The sequence below is a fragment of the Triticum urartu genome, chromosome 5A (assembly GCF_056163025.1).
Source record: "Triticum urartu cultivar PI428250 chromosome 5A, HENAU_Tu73, whole genome shotgun sequence".
Taxonomy (NCBI): Eukaryota; Viridiplantae; Streptophyta; class Magnoliopsida; order Poales; family Poaceae; genus Triticum; species Triticum urartu.
The window spans coordinates 3,488,156-3,503,409 of NC_141877.1; the positions used below are offsets into that span (position 1 = coordinate 3,488,156).

A 15,254-nucleotide genomic window follows, 5' to 3' on the forward strand; every position below is an offset into this window, starting at 1 on the left:
TGATGAGATCAAATGAATAATTCAAGTACCAGATACTCAGGATGTCCATAACCGAGGACACGGCTAATCATGATTAGTTTGTACACTCTGCAGAGGTTTGCGCACTTTTCCCCACAAGACTCGATCTCCTCCGTTGGATTTCTCCCACTACAAGGTGTTTGAGAAACAGATGACTGAGACACAGTCTTTCAGAAGCATTAACTCTTTACTCTGGGTAGACAGTTACACCTACTTTCCCCTACATCTACTAGCCTACCACTGAAAGAGGTCACACAACATACTCAACTATGCCAGAGCCCATAATGGCTTGTGGCTGCACACGGAAGTTTCTAGCATGAATAATCTTATGATCCCTTTGAGCCTGGGTGGCGGACCGTAGGATTATCACACGGTTACTCTGGGATATCCTAGGACAACACTGGATTCTCCAGGTGCCCACAAGCAATCCACCCAGATGTGTATTAAAGTTGCCACCTTAAGTTGAACCATTAATTAACAAACTCACATCTGTCATGGATCCACTCAAACCCAATCCACTTCTACGAGCATAGCATAGCAATATAAGCATAACGTAGAAGTAGCTCCCAAGGGTTTGATAGTAAAACAGGTAATAGGTTCTACCTCATCATCTACTTCCCAGACCCACATGTTAAGAGATCCTACTCATGCAATGGGTGAGGGTTAAAACTAATGCATAAAAACTGGGTAATAAAGGGGTATGATCAATGTGTTACTTGCCTTGCTGACGATCTGCAAATCCTAGAGACTCATAGTAGCACGCTTCGCACTCCGGGAATTCTATCGCAAACAAACAATAGCATACATAAGCAATCAAGCAAAGATGCACAGGTAAAACTCAAATAAGAAGATCGAATCTGAAAACTCAACTGAAGATATTCGATTTGCAAAAAGAATCAAATCATACGGAGCAACGAAACTCAATCTACGAAAGAAACAAGATCCGTTTACTAATATGGACTAAAGTCAAATTTTACAGTACCAAAATCTTGTTCAAGTTGGTTAAATAGAAAGAGGGCTTCGAGACAAAGATCTAGGTGCTTGTTTCACCTGATTTGGATAAACGAGCGAAAAGATAAACTAAAACGAAGATTAGGGCAGAAATCGTGATCGAAAATAATCGCGGAAAATCCTGGAAAATAAAACGAGACGAACAGGCTAACGAACGAACGTTCGCTGTCTGCGGCTAACTGATGAACAAGGTTCGTTAAAACGAACGTACGGACGAACGTTCGCTATATAATAAACCGACAAAAAAACCGAACCGAAAACTAAAAAAATGAATCTAGGGTCTACTAAAAAAACCGATCAGTTTTTCCCGAGAAAAACTGGACGGCGGCGGCGGCTACCTCGGTGGCGGGGTCGGCAGCGGCGGGCGACGAAGGCGGGGCGACGGGGTGGCGACGGCAGACGGCGGCGGCGCGGGCTGGCGGCTGCGGCGGTGCGCGGATCGAGGCGGCGCGGCGGCGGCTAGGGTTTGGGGCGGAAAAACAAATAAAAGAAATACTAAACAGAGTCCAAAAATCCTGAAATAAATTTTCTCGGTCCTATAATAATATTGCGGACAAAGTGACCATTTATTTGGGCCTCTAAAGCAATTTTGAAAAACGCATATTTTTCCTAATTCAAATAAAATAGCAATAGAAGTCCAAAAGAATTATTTATTTGATTTTAATATTTTTTCCTCCAATATTCCCTTTATTTTGGAGAAGTCATATTACCTCCTCTCATATATTTTAATAAGAAATATTTTCGAAGAGGAAAATAATTAAAACCAAAGTGATCCTTGTTTCGATATTTGATAAAATTCAAATATGAAAAACGTGAAATCCCCAACTCTCTCCGTGGGTCCATGAGTTGCTTCGAATTTCGAGGATCACAAAGCAAAATGCAGTAAAATATGATATGCATGAATGACCTATGTATAACATTCCAAATTGAAAATTTGGGATGTTACAGAGTGGCATAGCACGAGCAGCAAGCAGAATAAACAAACTAAAGTAACCATGACAATAATAGTTGCATTCGGGCATGATGATATGATTGAAGAAAGCAACAAATAGGAGCTGCTCTACCTTTGAAGCAAACGGTAAATGAAGAGAGTAATACACAACCAGCAGTTGCCTCCTAATCAAGCTAGGAAGCAAGGCAAATAAGAAGCATGCATAGTGGGATTCTGCAATTCAAATAGCATGTTAACAAAAATCTTTGAGGCATGCAATTGAAAGCTTGCTTGAATGAAATAACATGTATGGTTTTATCAAAACAACATGTATGGTGAATTTAGATCTTTCTAACAAAATGTTTTGAGTCCTATTGTATCTACTTCATTTTAGCACACAATTACTATCGACTTGATAATTTGAATATGCGAGGATAAAATTTTGAAGTGCACTGTATTTGAAATGTAATATAACCACCTATATCTTAAATTTGTTTTGGCATCCATTGAAGTCATTTTTATGCTAATTATGTTTGGGAACTTGGTTCTTTCCAAGGGAATAGTTCAAGCAAAAGTGTAGGTATGAACCGGTACCAAGCCGCCACAAAATCGTGCACAGTGATGCGCAAAGGCTCATCATTTCATCACCGGCACCGATCCAACAGGTGGTCGTACAATGATGATATGAATTACCAAAGGGCATGAGGGATTCAAGTTTAGCATGTAATATCAAATGTCTCTTCTTTTTGTAAAATGTATCGACTAATTCATGCAGTAAAGCTTTTCTCAAAACAACTTGATATTCATACATATACAATAATGCAAAAAATGAAACAAACAAGTAATAATCAACCAATTAGTCAACAAAATAGCAAATATGCTTTTCGATCATCACATATAGGATTTTAATACAATGTTTCAGCAAGGCGCGGCGTGTCGCGCGGGTATTGCTAGTAGGTAGCTATAGGCCGGCTAATAGTTTCCCTCTCAACAACCAACCTCTTTGGTTTAGTACATGAATATTCCTTAATTTTTTTGTTCCCTTTGCAAATCTAATAAAAGTTGAATGGAATAGAATGCAACCTCTTTGGTTTTGCTTGAGACCTGATTATTCCCGTGCTTGCAGATTACGTGGTTGCCTACCTTAATTATCACATGTTGTTGACTTTATTTTATTTTATCTTATTTTTGATTTGATCAGTGTGCAACAACACCTGTCCTCTGGCGCCTCACTCATCATCGGCCCCGTGTCGCTCCCCGTGAGCGGCCCGGGCGCTAACCCTAGCCGCCGGGCACCGTCGCCACCTATCCCCCTTCCTCCCACGCCGCCGCCGGCGAGCGCCGCCCGGGCAAAGCCCGTGTGGTGTCGGCGGCGGCGGGCTCTTCCACTCCTGCTCGCGAGGTGGGCTGCGCGGGGCAACTGCGCCAAGCGGAGGAGGCAGGCGCGAGGTGCGAGGCGTGTGGCTGTGCGCGGGCCGGCGCTGCTCGGCACGCCATGGTCGGGGCGTAGGAGCTGTGGGCGCACGAGGTCTCCAGCCCGCGCGGCTCTGGCGTCGAGGGCGCGCGCTGTGGCAGGCTTGGCTGCGCTGAGGCGCCGTGCTCGCGCGCCGGGGATCCGGATCTGGCGCCTGGATGTCGCGCCGTGGCTCTGGCGGCCCGGATCTGGTGTGCCCGCGGGGCCCCGCGGCTGGCGGCCCGCCTGTGGCTCGGATCCATGGCGGCGGCCATGGCTGGTGGCACGCGGCGCAGCTTGGCGGCGGGCGGCGCCGGCGTGGACAGGTGGACCAATTCCCTGGCCATGTGGATGGCGGGGAGGTGGTGGGCTTCGGCTGCGGCGGCGGCTCCTCGTTGGATGTTGGTGGCCATGGTGATGTTCGTCCTAGACCCCGATCTACTCTGATCTGCAGCGGTTCCGGCCCTTGGTGGCTTCGGTCACCGTTCTTGGGTGCTGGCCTCGCAGATCCGGTGGCTGGAAGGGTTCCGGGGGAATCTCTTGGCCGGCGTGGCGGCCACTCCGATGGCAGTGCCTTTGGGTGTTGCTTCCCTCGTTGGTGGCTTCGGAGAGGACCTCCTTCCTTCCACCCCTCCCAGGAGCTCAGGTGAAAACCTCAGAACCCCATGTTCCAAGCGACGACGACACCACGGTGCCGTGCTCCTTCCTGAAGGCGTTGCTCGGGGGCTGCTCAAGTGGCGGTAGAAGTGGCGGCGGTTCGGTGTCGACACATGCATTCTGGTCAGCTTCATCTTGGAGGCTGCGGCAACGTAGGCGACGCTCGTCTGGTGGAGCTACTGCCGATGGCCCATCGTCGGCAGTCTGCGCCATCAGGTTCGGGGTGCTCAGGGGGAAACCCCAGATCTAGGTCTTCCGGATCGGATGATGATGGTGTTCTATCGCTTACCCTTCTGGGGGCATCGTCTTGGAGCAAGTGCTAGCTGGAGGGATGGTGGAACAGTGTTTCATCTCACACTTTGATGGCGGCGGAGATCGATGGCATGGCGCTGTGGAGACTCGGCGTCCGATGTGCGGAGATGGGCTCGCGCAGGAGGAGGTTGCTGTCTGGCGTCATGGTGACGTCGATGGCTGAGTGGCCAGACAAGGTAGAAGCCTCAATATGATCTGAAGACCTATGGAAGATGGCAGCGACGACACACGAGTGCGTCTGACCGGATTGTGCCCCAGACCCGGTATGTGGCTCGGCTGGGGCCTCCGAATGAGTTTCGGCTTCCGGCTTTTGATGTTAGGCTTAGGTGAGTGGTTTGGGTAGTGGCCCAGCTAGCACCCCTTCATCATTTTGGATAGGAGTAGCGGCATATGTTGCCAAGATGGTGGATTCAGGCATATTGTTGTAATACTTTGTAAGGTCCTCGAGAATAATCAATAAAGTGGCCGTATGCATCTCCCAGATGCAAAGGCCGGGGTCATCCTCCTTTCCTAAAAAAACAACACCTGTCCTCAAAATCTAAAACAGTTGCGCTATATAAGCGCCGCGCTAGAAATTTCGGGTTTTTAGCGCGTGCGCAACCGCTCCCAGAGCTCCAGCGAAGGCGCAATAACCATGCACGCGGCATAAAGAGTTCAGCGCGCAGTCCGGAACGCCACCGCGCCGTTTATTTGTTGCGCCCGCTTCCGCACGCTGCACCTCGAGCGGCCGCTCGCGACTTCCACCTACCCTGACCCAGGCGCTGGCACCGCCGCCCGCGCCACCCCGTTTGTTCCGGCGACCATTCCGCCGCTTCCCTGGCCTATCCCCGCGCCGCCGCTGCTTCCTCCGTCTCCCTCCAGTCACTGCCGCCCCTCGCGCGCGCCGTTCCGTCGACGAACAGCGCCCGGCTGCCCACTGCTGCTCGGTGCCCGCAAGGTGTTCGACAAAACGCTTGCAAGGTATGTATTGCTTCAACTTCACATTTTTTACATGAATTTGCTGCATAGTTTTTATAGCCTAGTTTAAATTGAACATTGTAGATGAGTTCGTCATATGATTCTTCCTAAGAAGAATTTGATATTGAAGAGGAGGAGTATCTTGCAATGATCCTAGCTATGCACATCAATAAATAACCGACACATTGTGGTTTGGTTATGGGTCGGCAGAAAATTTGGAGGGATAGGATCGATACCCACAACAGATTGATGAGGCACTATTTTGTGGAGAATCCTGTGTACCCCTAGTCGTACTTCAGGCGTCGGTTTAGGATGAGCACCGAGTTGTTCAGGCGCATTGCAGCGAAACTAGCGAGCCATAATTGGTTTTTCAACAAAGGAGGAATGCTGCCGGAGAGCTCGGGCATAGCACCTTTCAGAAGGTGACATCTGCTTTGTGTATGTTGGCATACGGTATTCCGGCTGATCTAGTTGATGACCACTTGGGCATGTGTGAAAGTCAAGCAATCATGTGTGTCAAGCGCTTCGTAGTCAGAATTGTGCAAGTGTTTGGCCCGGAGTATTTGAGATCTCCCAATGCTGAAGACGTCGTAAGGCTTTTGGAGATGAACAAAGCTCGTGGGTTCCCATGTATGCTTGGCTCAATAGATTGCATTAAAGTTGGAAGAATTGTCCTAAGGCATGGCATGGGCAATTCCACGACCAAAAAAGGGTTTCACTATAATCCTTGAAGCGGTGGCCGGTCAAGAGACTTGGATTTGGCATGCTTTTTTGGAATGCCTGATCTTTGAATGACATCAATATTGTTAATAGGTCACCACTGATGAATAAGATTGCAAATGGTGAACTGCCACCGGTTCAGTTTGTAGCAAATGGCCATCATACAACTATGGCTACTATCTTGCGGATGGCATCTACCCAAAGTGGCAAACATTTGTGAAGCCGTTGAAAAAACCGGAAGGTAAGAAAAATCTTGATTTCCACAATGCTCACGGGGTGGCTAGAAAAGATGTGGAGAGAGCTTTTGGGATTTTGCATGCCCAATTTGCCATTGTGAGAGGACCAACTAGATTTTGGGATCAAAAGATTCTTTGGTACATCATGCACGCTTGTGTGATCATGCACAACATGATCATTGAGAATGAGCGTGGCCAAGATTTAGACTACTCTTAGTATGAGCTCTTGGGACATCCCATGCGAGTGCGGCGGAAGGCTGCCAGGGTGACCCATTTTGTTGCCTCCTATCATACCATTCGACGTGCCGAAACGCATGATGATCTTCAGAAGGATCTCAGCGAGGAGTGGTGGGCATGGCATATGGCCGACAAAGAGCATCATGAGTTGTATGTTTGATGTTGTATTGTCGAATTATTTGTTCTGTTGCAAGATAAACTATTTGTTTGAGTTGTAATAATAAAATTGAACTATTTATTGTTGATTTATTTTGTTTGTGTTTGATCTTCTTGGTTGTGTTTGAAGTGCATATGTTGTTTGTGCGAGAGCACGCACACAGTTTTTTTGCAGCGGCTGCTGAAGCAGCTCGCGCGCGCTAAACTTTCCAGCAGCCGCTGGAGCAAGCGCTCCTCGCCGCGCAAAAACTGGCGATCAACATGCTGCAAACGCTTTTTTAGCGCGCCGTGCGTTGCGCGGCTGTTGGACATGCTCTTACCGTGAGGGGGTGATGCTAGGACTTTTATGAATGAATAAAAGAGGAGCTGATTGTCAAAATAGGTGAGTAGATATATAGCTGGATGGAGCCACAGAATGAAGTAGAAGAAGTTGGTAGTCCCTTTTTGAAAACTAAGCTCGAAAATGCCAAACACACGGGCCCATTACGGGACTTTCCGTAAAACTTTCTCCACCCCCGATTTTCACCGGGGTGGGGCCCCTTCCTCCTTCTTAATCCAGTAGATAGATAATTGCCATGTCATGATTAGCTCGTAAAATTTTAGTAATCCTCCGTGATGTAGCATCATTGTTCAACTAAACTAGCTGGAATGCACGTGGAGGCTTCTCATGTATCTTCATCTTAATTTGGGCTTATTCTTGACAAAATAACTTGTAGCATAAGCAGCTGCTTCCCTTTCCTTGTCACCTGATGCAAAAATGCCCTTTTCCTTCCTTCCTAGGTCAGCTACCTCCCTCCCTTTTGCCCTTGGTTGCTACACTTGTCCATCCTTCCTTCGTCTTTCTTCTTGGCATCTTCTTCTTTGCCTCTCAACCGATGCAATGCAATGCAATGCGATGCCCCCACAATACAATTTGTATATGCTTATCTTTCTCCAGTCTGCAACCCAAATCCAAACTTACTCCCCATGCAACCATCAACTATACTAGCAAGCAAGCAAGGACAAGTTTGGATGGATGGATTTCCCATTCACCTCACCTCACCTCCCAATATATATGTATCCCTGGCTGCAACAACACTACGACCAACTCACACGTAGTACATAGGAGTATATACAACGGGCATCTAGCTAGCTGGTAATAGTATATCGATCGAATCGATCCATCGTTATGGGGTGGTCGGCGCTGCTGCTGCTGTGGCTGCTCGCTCTGGCGTTCAGGGCGGACGCGCTGGCGGCCAACTGGGGCACGCGCGCGCTGCACCCGCTCCCCGGCGACGTCACCGTGCAGCTGCTCAAGGACAACGGCTTCGACAAGGTGAAGCTCTTCGAGGCCGACCCGGCCGCGCTCAAGGCGCTGGGCCACTCCGGCATCCAGGTCATGCTCGGCCTCCCCAACGAGCTCCTCGCCACCGTCGCCCGGGACGTCGCCGCCGCCGAGCAGTGGGTGCAGCGCAACGTCTCCCACTACGTCTCCGACTACGGCGTCGACATCCGGTGAGTATATATTATCTCTTCTTCTTTTTCATTCATCAAACGAGGAAGAGAAATCAAACTGATGGACATGGACGAACGATCGATGAAGGTTCGTGGCCGTTGGCAACGAGCCGTTCCTCAAGTCGTACAAGGGCCAGTTCGAGGCGGCCACGCTCCCGGCGGTGCGCAACGTGCAGGCGGCGCTCGTCAAGGCCGGCCTGGCCCGCCAGGTGCGCGTCACCGTGCCCCTCAACGCCGACGTCTACGAGTCGCTCGACGGCCGCCCCTCCTCGGGCGACTTCCGCCCGGACATCACGACCCTCATGACCAGCCTCGTTCGCTTCCTGCTCGACAGCGGCGGCGTGCTGGCCATCAACATCTACCCCTTCCTCTCCATGGACGCCGACGCCAACTTCCCGCGCGACTACGCCTTCTTCCCGGCCCCCGGCGCGCCCCCCTCCCAGGCCAGCGTGCAGGACGGCAACGTGCTCTACACCAACGTCTTCGACGCCAACTACGACACCCTCGTCGCCGCGCTCGAGAAGCACGGCCTCGGGAACATCACCGTCGTGGTGGGCGAGATCGGATGGCCCACCGACGGCGACGCCAACGCCAACGCCGCCGGAGCGCAGAAGTTCAACCAGGGCCTCTTCGACCGCATCGTCGCCGGCAAGGGCACCCCGCGTCGGCCCCAGATGCCCGACGTCTACGTGTTCGCGCTGCTGGACGAGGACGCCAAGAGCGTCGACCCCGGCAACTTCGAGCGCCACTGGGGCGTCTTCAACTACGACGGCTCGCCCAAGTACGCGCTCCGCCTCGCCGGCGGCAAGGGCATCGTGCCGGCCAAGGGCGTCAGGTACCTCTCCAAGCAGTGGTGCGTGCTCCGCCCCGACGCCAGCCCCACCGACCCGGCCATCGTCGGCGCCGTCGGGTACGCGTGCCAGTACGCCGACTGCACCAGCCTCAGCCCCGGCTCCTCCTGCGGCGGCCTCGACGTCCGGGGCAACGTCTCCTACGCCTTCAACCAGTTCTTCCAGTCCGCCAGCCAGCAGAAGGGCTCCTGCGGCTTCAACAACCTCTCCGTGGTCACCACCACCGACCCGTCGCGGGGGACCTGCCGCTTCAAGATCATGATCGACACCGGCCGGCACGACCTCACCCACCAGGACGACTCCGGCGCCGCCAGGGCCGCCGCCGCGTGGGGCGCCGTCGTCGCCGTGCTCGCATTGCTCGCCATCGTCGCACTCTGACCCTCCCTCCCTCCCTCCCTCTGACATTGACATTGATGAGGACACGCGCGCGTGCTCACCACCTCAACAACTGGCTAGCCTAGCTAGAGCTGGAGAGGAAGGATCAAACAATTCTTTCATTCTTTTCTTCTTCTTCTTCTTTATACGTATATCGGCTGTCAATCAAGCTCCCTGATCGATCGGCAAGGATTAGAATTGTATATTTGTAGATAAATATGTAGTTCAACGACGTTCAGAGCATCGGATCAGGAGTGTGGCACAAAGATCCTAGCTACATCCTCCTCCGACTAATAATAATATAATATGGAACATAGAAAATGCAAGGAGTTGTGTAAAAAGTCCATTCAATCTTTCAGCTTTGCCTTGTTGTCGTATTGTATTATGGGGGAAGAAAATCAGGAACACATCTTCTATATCACCATGCATCATAATTTTAAAGGCCTCGCATCCAATATTGGGATCGTTGATTTTGGATTGTGTCCCTCGATTTTGACTCAGTCACACCCTGGAGTAGTGTGAAGAGAATTAGTGTTGGGTGGGCTCGATTTTTAAGTGGGAGTGTGTTCTGAGCCGTGGGTGTTGGTGGGTGTAGACGGACAAGTTGGCAATACAATAATCGATGTATTGATGGGGTGCCGGTGCACGTATATATAATTACAAGATAGGTATTAACATCAACTATACATAACTAGGAAGTGGGCCACAATACGAATATACATGAAACACAAAATATAACAGTCGGAAGGGATGGTTATTCAGTTGGTCAAAATCGGGGGCAGCATGGCCGATGCGGATTCCTGGCTAGATTATTATGGGCGGTAAGAATGTGTACACGAAGCACGAGCGAGAAAAATAACCTACATTTAGGCTAGTCATAGTGGTGGTATCTTAGCTATTATCATGTATTTGGGAATAGCAAATACGTTGGTGTGGCAAAGAAAATGAAGGTTAGAGTAACATAGGTCAATACCCTATCATATTAAATGATATGCTACTTTGTGTCATGCATGACAATAAATAAGATAATCTATGATACTCCCTCCGTCTAGGTGTGTAAGTCACCTTACGAAAACCAAATAATCTCAAAACACTTAGGCACGGTACATTAACTCTCTCCTCGTTTCTTGTTTTGTGACATATCAACCAATAAGAGATGTGGGCCGTGCATGCTTTCAATCACTTGAGACTATCAAACATGACATGCAGTGGTTAGTTCATTGCATGCAATGTTATTAATTAGCAAAAAGACATTAAGTTTTCTCGTTTTCCTCTCCGCCTTGGTCGCGGTGCACAACGTAAGATGACTTACACACCTAAACGGAGGGAGTAGTACTCTATAATACTATGCACTACTAGTACTATACGATACTATGCTATGATAATCTATTAAATGATAATCTATGATACTACTCTATCATATGTATAATACTAATATATGATACTCCCCACTATGAGTAGCCTTAAGCTTTGCGCGCGCCTTCCAAATCTTTTCAGTCTTGAAACTTAACCGTAAGTTCACTTTTGTATCTTCTTGATGCTACATTATAAGTTAACAAAAGCATCCTTTATCCAAAAAAAAATCAACTTTTATTGGATTTATAAAGGGAAGAAAGGAAAGCGTATTCATATCACACACATTAATCGTGTGGGAGAATGGCGGCCAGCCTGCATGGCCACGTGGTGCATGCTGGTTGGCCGCGGTGAGAAACTGTTGGATTTTCTTTTTGAGATTATTTTTGAAAGGTGGAAGTGAGACTTTATTTTTGAGAAAAGTTTTTTTAGAGATTATTTTTGGAAGTGGCAATTTTCTTTTTCTTTTTGAGAAAAGTTTTTAGGCTTTTTCTTTTTCTTTTGGAGATGGATGTGGTGTTCATATTTTTATTTGACATTTTTTTTGGTAGATGAAAGTGAGATTTTTTTTTCTGCGTAAAGTTTTTTAGGGTTTTTTCTTTCTTTTTGAGATGGATGTGATGTTCACGTGATACGAGAAATTTTTAAAAAAATTTAAGATGAAGATGAGGGTTTTTTTAGAATAGATCATGTTCAAGTAAGGCCATTTTTTTTCTCTTTTTTTTCTTTGAGAAAAAGAAATGCGCGCGTAATTTCCTCTCAAGAGGCCAGCAATGACAGGCCCCAACCAAATCACTAGTACCAAACCAAAGTGGTTGGTTGTTGAGAGGGAAGATGCAAGTTAGAAAGAAAAACGATGGATAGATGGACAAGTGTGATGAGTACGTGTGTACGTTGGTTGGGCCGGGTTGAGCTTGGAATCTAGCCAGCCAGGAGGAAAAGGGAAAGCCTCCTCTCCTCTGTTTGATGATAATATACTTGTAGGATTGTGACGTTATATCGGCCTTAGACACGTACCCTCTGTTTCAGCTTTTGTTTTGTCGATCAATCGTGACATAAATAGTTGTCTTTGTCGACAAAGATTGTGAAACTAACTACAGTGTCATGGTTGCTACAGGTTGAGGGAGCTTCATACGCTCAAAGGGCAAGTGGAGTCTGTCGTCAAACTCAATGGTCTCGACAGAGAGGCCATCCAACAGTTCTACACCGTCTGATGATCTGAGCTGTCCAGGAAAAAGAGGGAAAATCCCTAATTTATTGGTTACCGACATGAGTGAAGCGTGGATCCTCTTCTTTGTTGTGAACTTTACTACTATAACAGTACTCCAGACATAACTAGTGTAGTTAAATGTTGCCCGTTGGTGATATAGTTTGGCACCACCTAAGTAATCACGTCGCAGTTTTTTTTAATGTTTTCAGCTAGCATGTATATTATGTTTTTTTCTCTTCATTTTTAGCTCGTTACCGGCATGTGGATTAATCCGGTATGGTTTTTCTCTTCATTTTTAGCTCGTTATCGGCATGTGGATAAATCTGGTATGGTGGTCTCTTTGTGGGGGCAAGGTAGGGTGGTCCTCAGCCATAGTATAGGTTAGCATGTGACCTTCATTCAGTGCATGGCGATGAAATGCTTCATTCCTGGGGTCTCTTTTCATATCTGTACTTGTGGTTTGGCTCATGGCGATGAAATTGTCTGCCATGTTGCTGTGTCTGTGAGAGGTGCAGTCAAAGTCAAAGTGCTTTTTGGGAGATATCTTTCGTGCTGTAGATTGTAAATGTTTCTACTTCATCTAAGGAGTTGTTGATCACATAATATTTTTTGTTTTTGAGTCGAAATACACCACATTGAGTTTGGGTGCATGTTTCTCTTTTGAGAATCCATCTGCTATTGGTCGCCGATTCCCTGATGATTTTTGTAGGAACATTTGGGCGAATGAACACAAACATATCAAGCCCAGACAAGTCGAACTAATCTAGAAGGTCTTGAAGAGCCACATGAGTTTCTGGTCTTTGCAGAGTGTTTTTCAAGTTGGCCGAGTATTTTTGCCATGAAATATAAGGAGGCCAACATACTTTTATTTCAGTACTATATGTACTTTCTTTCTAGGATGGATTATGATGTTTTCTTTTTCTTCATTCAATTCAATTCACCGCTTTGGATCTGGTACCTAATGTCGCTCTCACCAAAATCTAAACTATGGCCTTGTGCATATTGTGTCGCTTTCGCTAGAATCTAAGCTATGAGATTCTGTTCAGTACTAGGTTGGGCTTGCATTGTGTGCTGACGTAAAAAAAACGAGAAATCTAAATTTCCATGGATGATTAGCCCAACTATAAATATGGGGATCTGAAGCTAAGTCTCTTCATCAACCCAAGAAAGAAAGAAAGAAACCAAGCTCGATTCCTCCTCCCTCCCCTAAAGAAAAAAGAAGAAGAAGAAGAAGAAGAAACCAACCAAGCTTCCAGTCCCTCCTTGTCCTAGTGCTCATATGCGGCGCCGGCGTCTCCGCCACACCGGCACCGGCACCGGCGCTGGCACCGGCGCTGGCAGAGGACAAACTATGTGTCGGCGTAAGCACCAAGAGTGCAAAGACGGCCTGCGTCGCCAACGCCGCACTGACGTGCTTCGCCATCAACACCGTCACCGGGGAGTCTACCTTCCAGCCATGCTTCCTCGGTGCCGTCCTGCAGGACAAGTGCTTGGCCAAAGACAAGGAGGCCAAGAAGGAGGACCACTGCATCGGCGTAGAGATCAGCGACGAACTACTGCCATGCGTTGGGCATTTCGCCTGGAAGTGCCACGCCAGCATCTTCGTGTACGCTCCTACATTCGGCATGTGCTTCTACCCCGCCATCACCGCCAACTGCCTCCTCCCCTGATTTATATGCGTCCGCCCTGCGCTGGAGTATGATCAAATGCTTGCAACAACATATGGTATGGTATGGTTGCATCCTCCCCTGATCCGCGTCATGCATGATCAAATGCTTACAACAACACTAGGTTTGTTTGTGTGTGATACTCTTATATGCTACGTATGGTTGTGCTTAATTTCTCAGGTCCCTTTTTGTTCTGATGATGATTTCGTTGGAAAAGGAAAAAAAATAACAGAGTGAGAAGCTTGTATAAGCACAGGATTGCTGCTTTTATTCCATTCCATTCTCAACATACATTATATTGTAGCCAGCACTGAGTAGTTCAACGGTCTCTGTATGTAATACCCTACGACAATTCGATTCGTCCGTCCTTGAGCTTTAATTTGCATCAACTTTTTGATCATACTCGGCCGGCCGGGCTCAACTTTTTGATCAAAGGGGTGCTAGCTAGCTAGCATGCTTTTTGATCTGCAAAGTTCAAACAAACTGAACTAGAAAATTAGGATAACGTGATCGATTACCACCAACTCAAGGACAGCAGGTTTAACTAGTACATACACTTTAACAGGCTCAAAGCTTTTCTTCCCTGCAGGATAAAATAGGATGCATGGTGGGGCTGGAACAAGAAATTATTAAGCGGACTCCCTCCGTAAAAAAATATAAGAGCGTTTACATCACTACCAAAAAAGCAAAAATTGAGCTCCCATGGTCTTAAATTTAAGAAAGGTATTGACAAGGAAAACATGGCTAGTTATGCTACATGAGACAACGGATGCCTTTTATCGTAGTTTTGTTAACACCTACGGAGTAGCTTTTTGCCTTGGGCAGTCTCAAATGTATATTGATTCCTGTTTTTTTGCTCTCACCGTTGACTTTGTCCATACCACTTAAGCGGCGTTTAAAAACGCCGCAAGAGTGTTCCTGAACCTTGTGTGCAACTATTTGTCAACTTCAAGTATTGTAGATTGTCAACTTCAAGTATTATATATCAATACACTTTAGCTGGGTAGTACATGTACTTTGACATGTAGTATATGGCAGCACACAAATAATGGAACTATACTCGTGCATTGTAAAGAGCAACCGATTTCAGTCAATAAAGGGTTAACATAACTCCAACATGTTTAGCAACTTGCAATGTTTGCACAGGTTCACGCCAAAGCCCATGTGCAAGGGCCTCGCCTCCGCGACCCTGCTCATACCCTGGATGATTTGGAAACACCGGAATGATTGTGTCTTCGAGAGAGCCAGCCCCTCAATTGCTGCACTGATGACCAAGATCAAGGAGGAAGCGGCCCTCTGGGCCAGAGCCGGAGCGCTGGGGCTTCGTGCTCTCACACACCAGACCGATGTACACTGATTTCACCCTTTTGCATTGTATGATTGCCTCCTAGGAGGATTGTAACCCAAACTCCTTCCTTTTCAATGAAATGAAACACAAAGGTCTTTTGTGTTTTCTCGAAAAAAAACTACTGGCACAACACGGTACTAAAACACAGATGCTGCAGCACCTATCAAGTTAAGTTGTACATTCCAGTTTAATGAAAAACATGAGTAGGGCAACTGTGAAAACTAAGAGGGAGCAACACGGACCTTGGTAAGAACATACCTCCAGAAGG

At 47.6% G+C, this 15,254-nt stretch overlaps 1 protein-coding gene across 1 annotated transcript; it reads left to right on the forward strand.

Annotated features, from left to right (window-relative positions):
- The first annotated feature begins 7,676 nt into the window (after positions 1–7,676).
- Positions 7,677–9,534, forward strand: LOC125555406 (O-Glycosyl hydrolases family 17 protein). Its single transcript, XM_048718374.2, has 2 exons — positions 7,677–8,182; positions 8,271–9,534. The coding sequence occupies exons 1-2, from the start codon at positions 7,857–7,859 to the stop codon at positions 9,409–9,411; spliced, it is 1,467 nt and encodes a 488-aa protein (XP_048574331.1). The 5' UTR covers positions 7,677–7,856; the 3' UTR covers positions 9,412–9,534.
- Positions 9,535–15,254: the final 5,720 nt, after the last annotated feature.

Coding starts and splice junctions, on each gene's coding strand:
- LOC125555406 (XM_048718374.2), top strand. CDS start 7,857: ATGGGGTGGTCGGCGCTGCTGCTGCTGTGGCTGCTCGCTCTGGCGTTC. Junction 8,183..8,270: donor GACTACGGCGTCGACATCCG/GTGAGTATATAT, acceptor CGATCGATGAAG/GTTCGTGGCCGTTGGCAACG.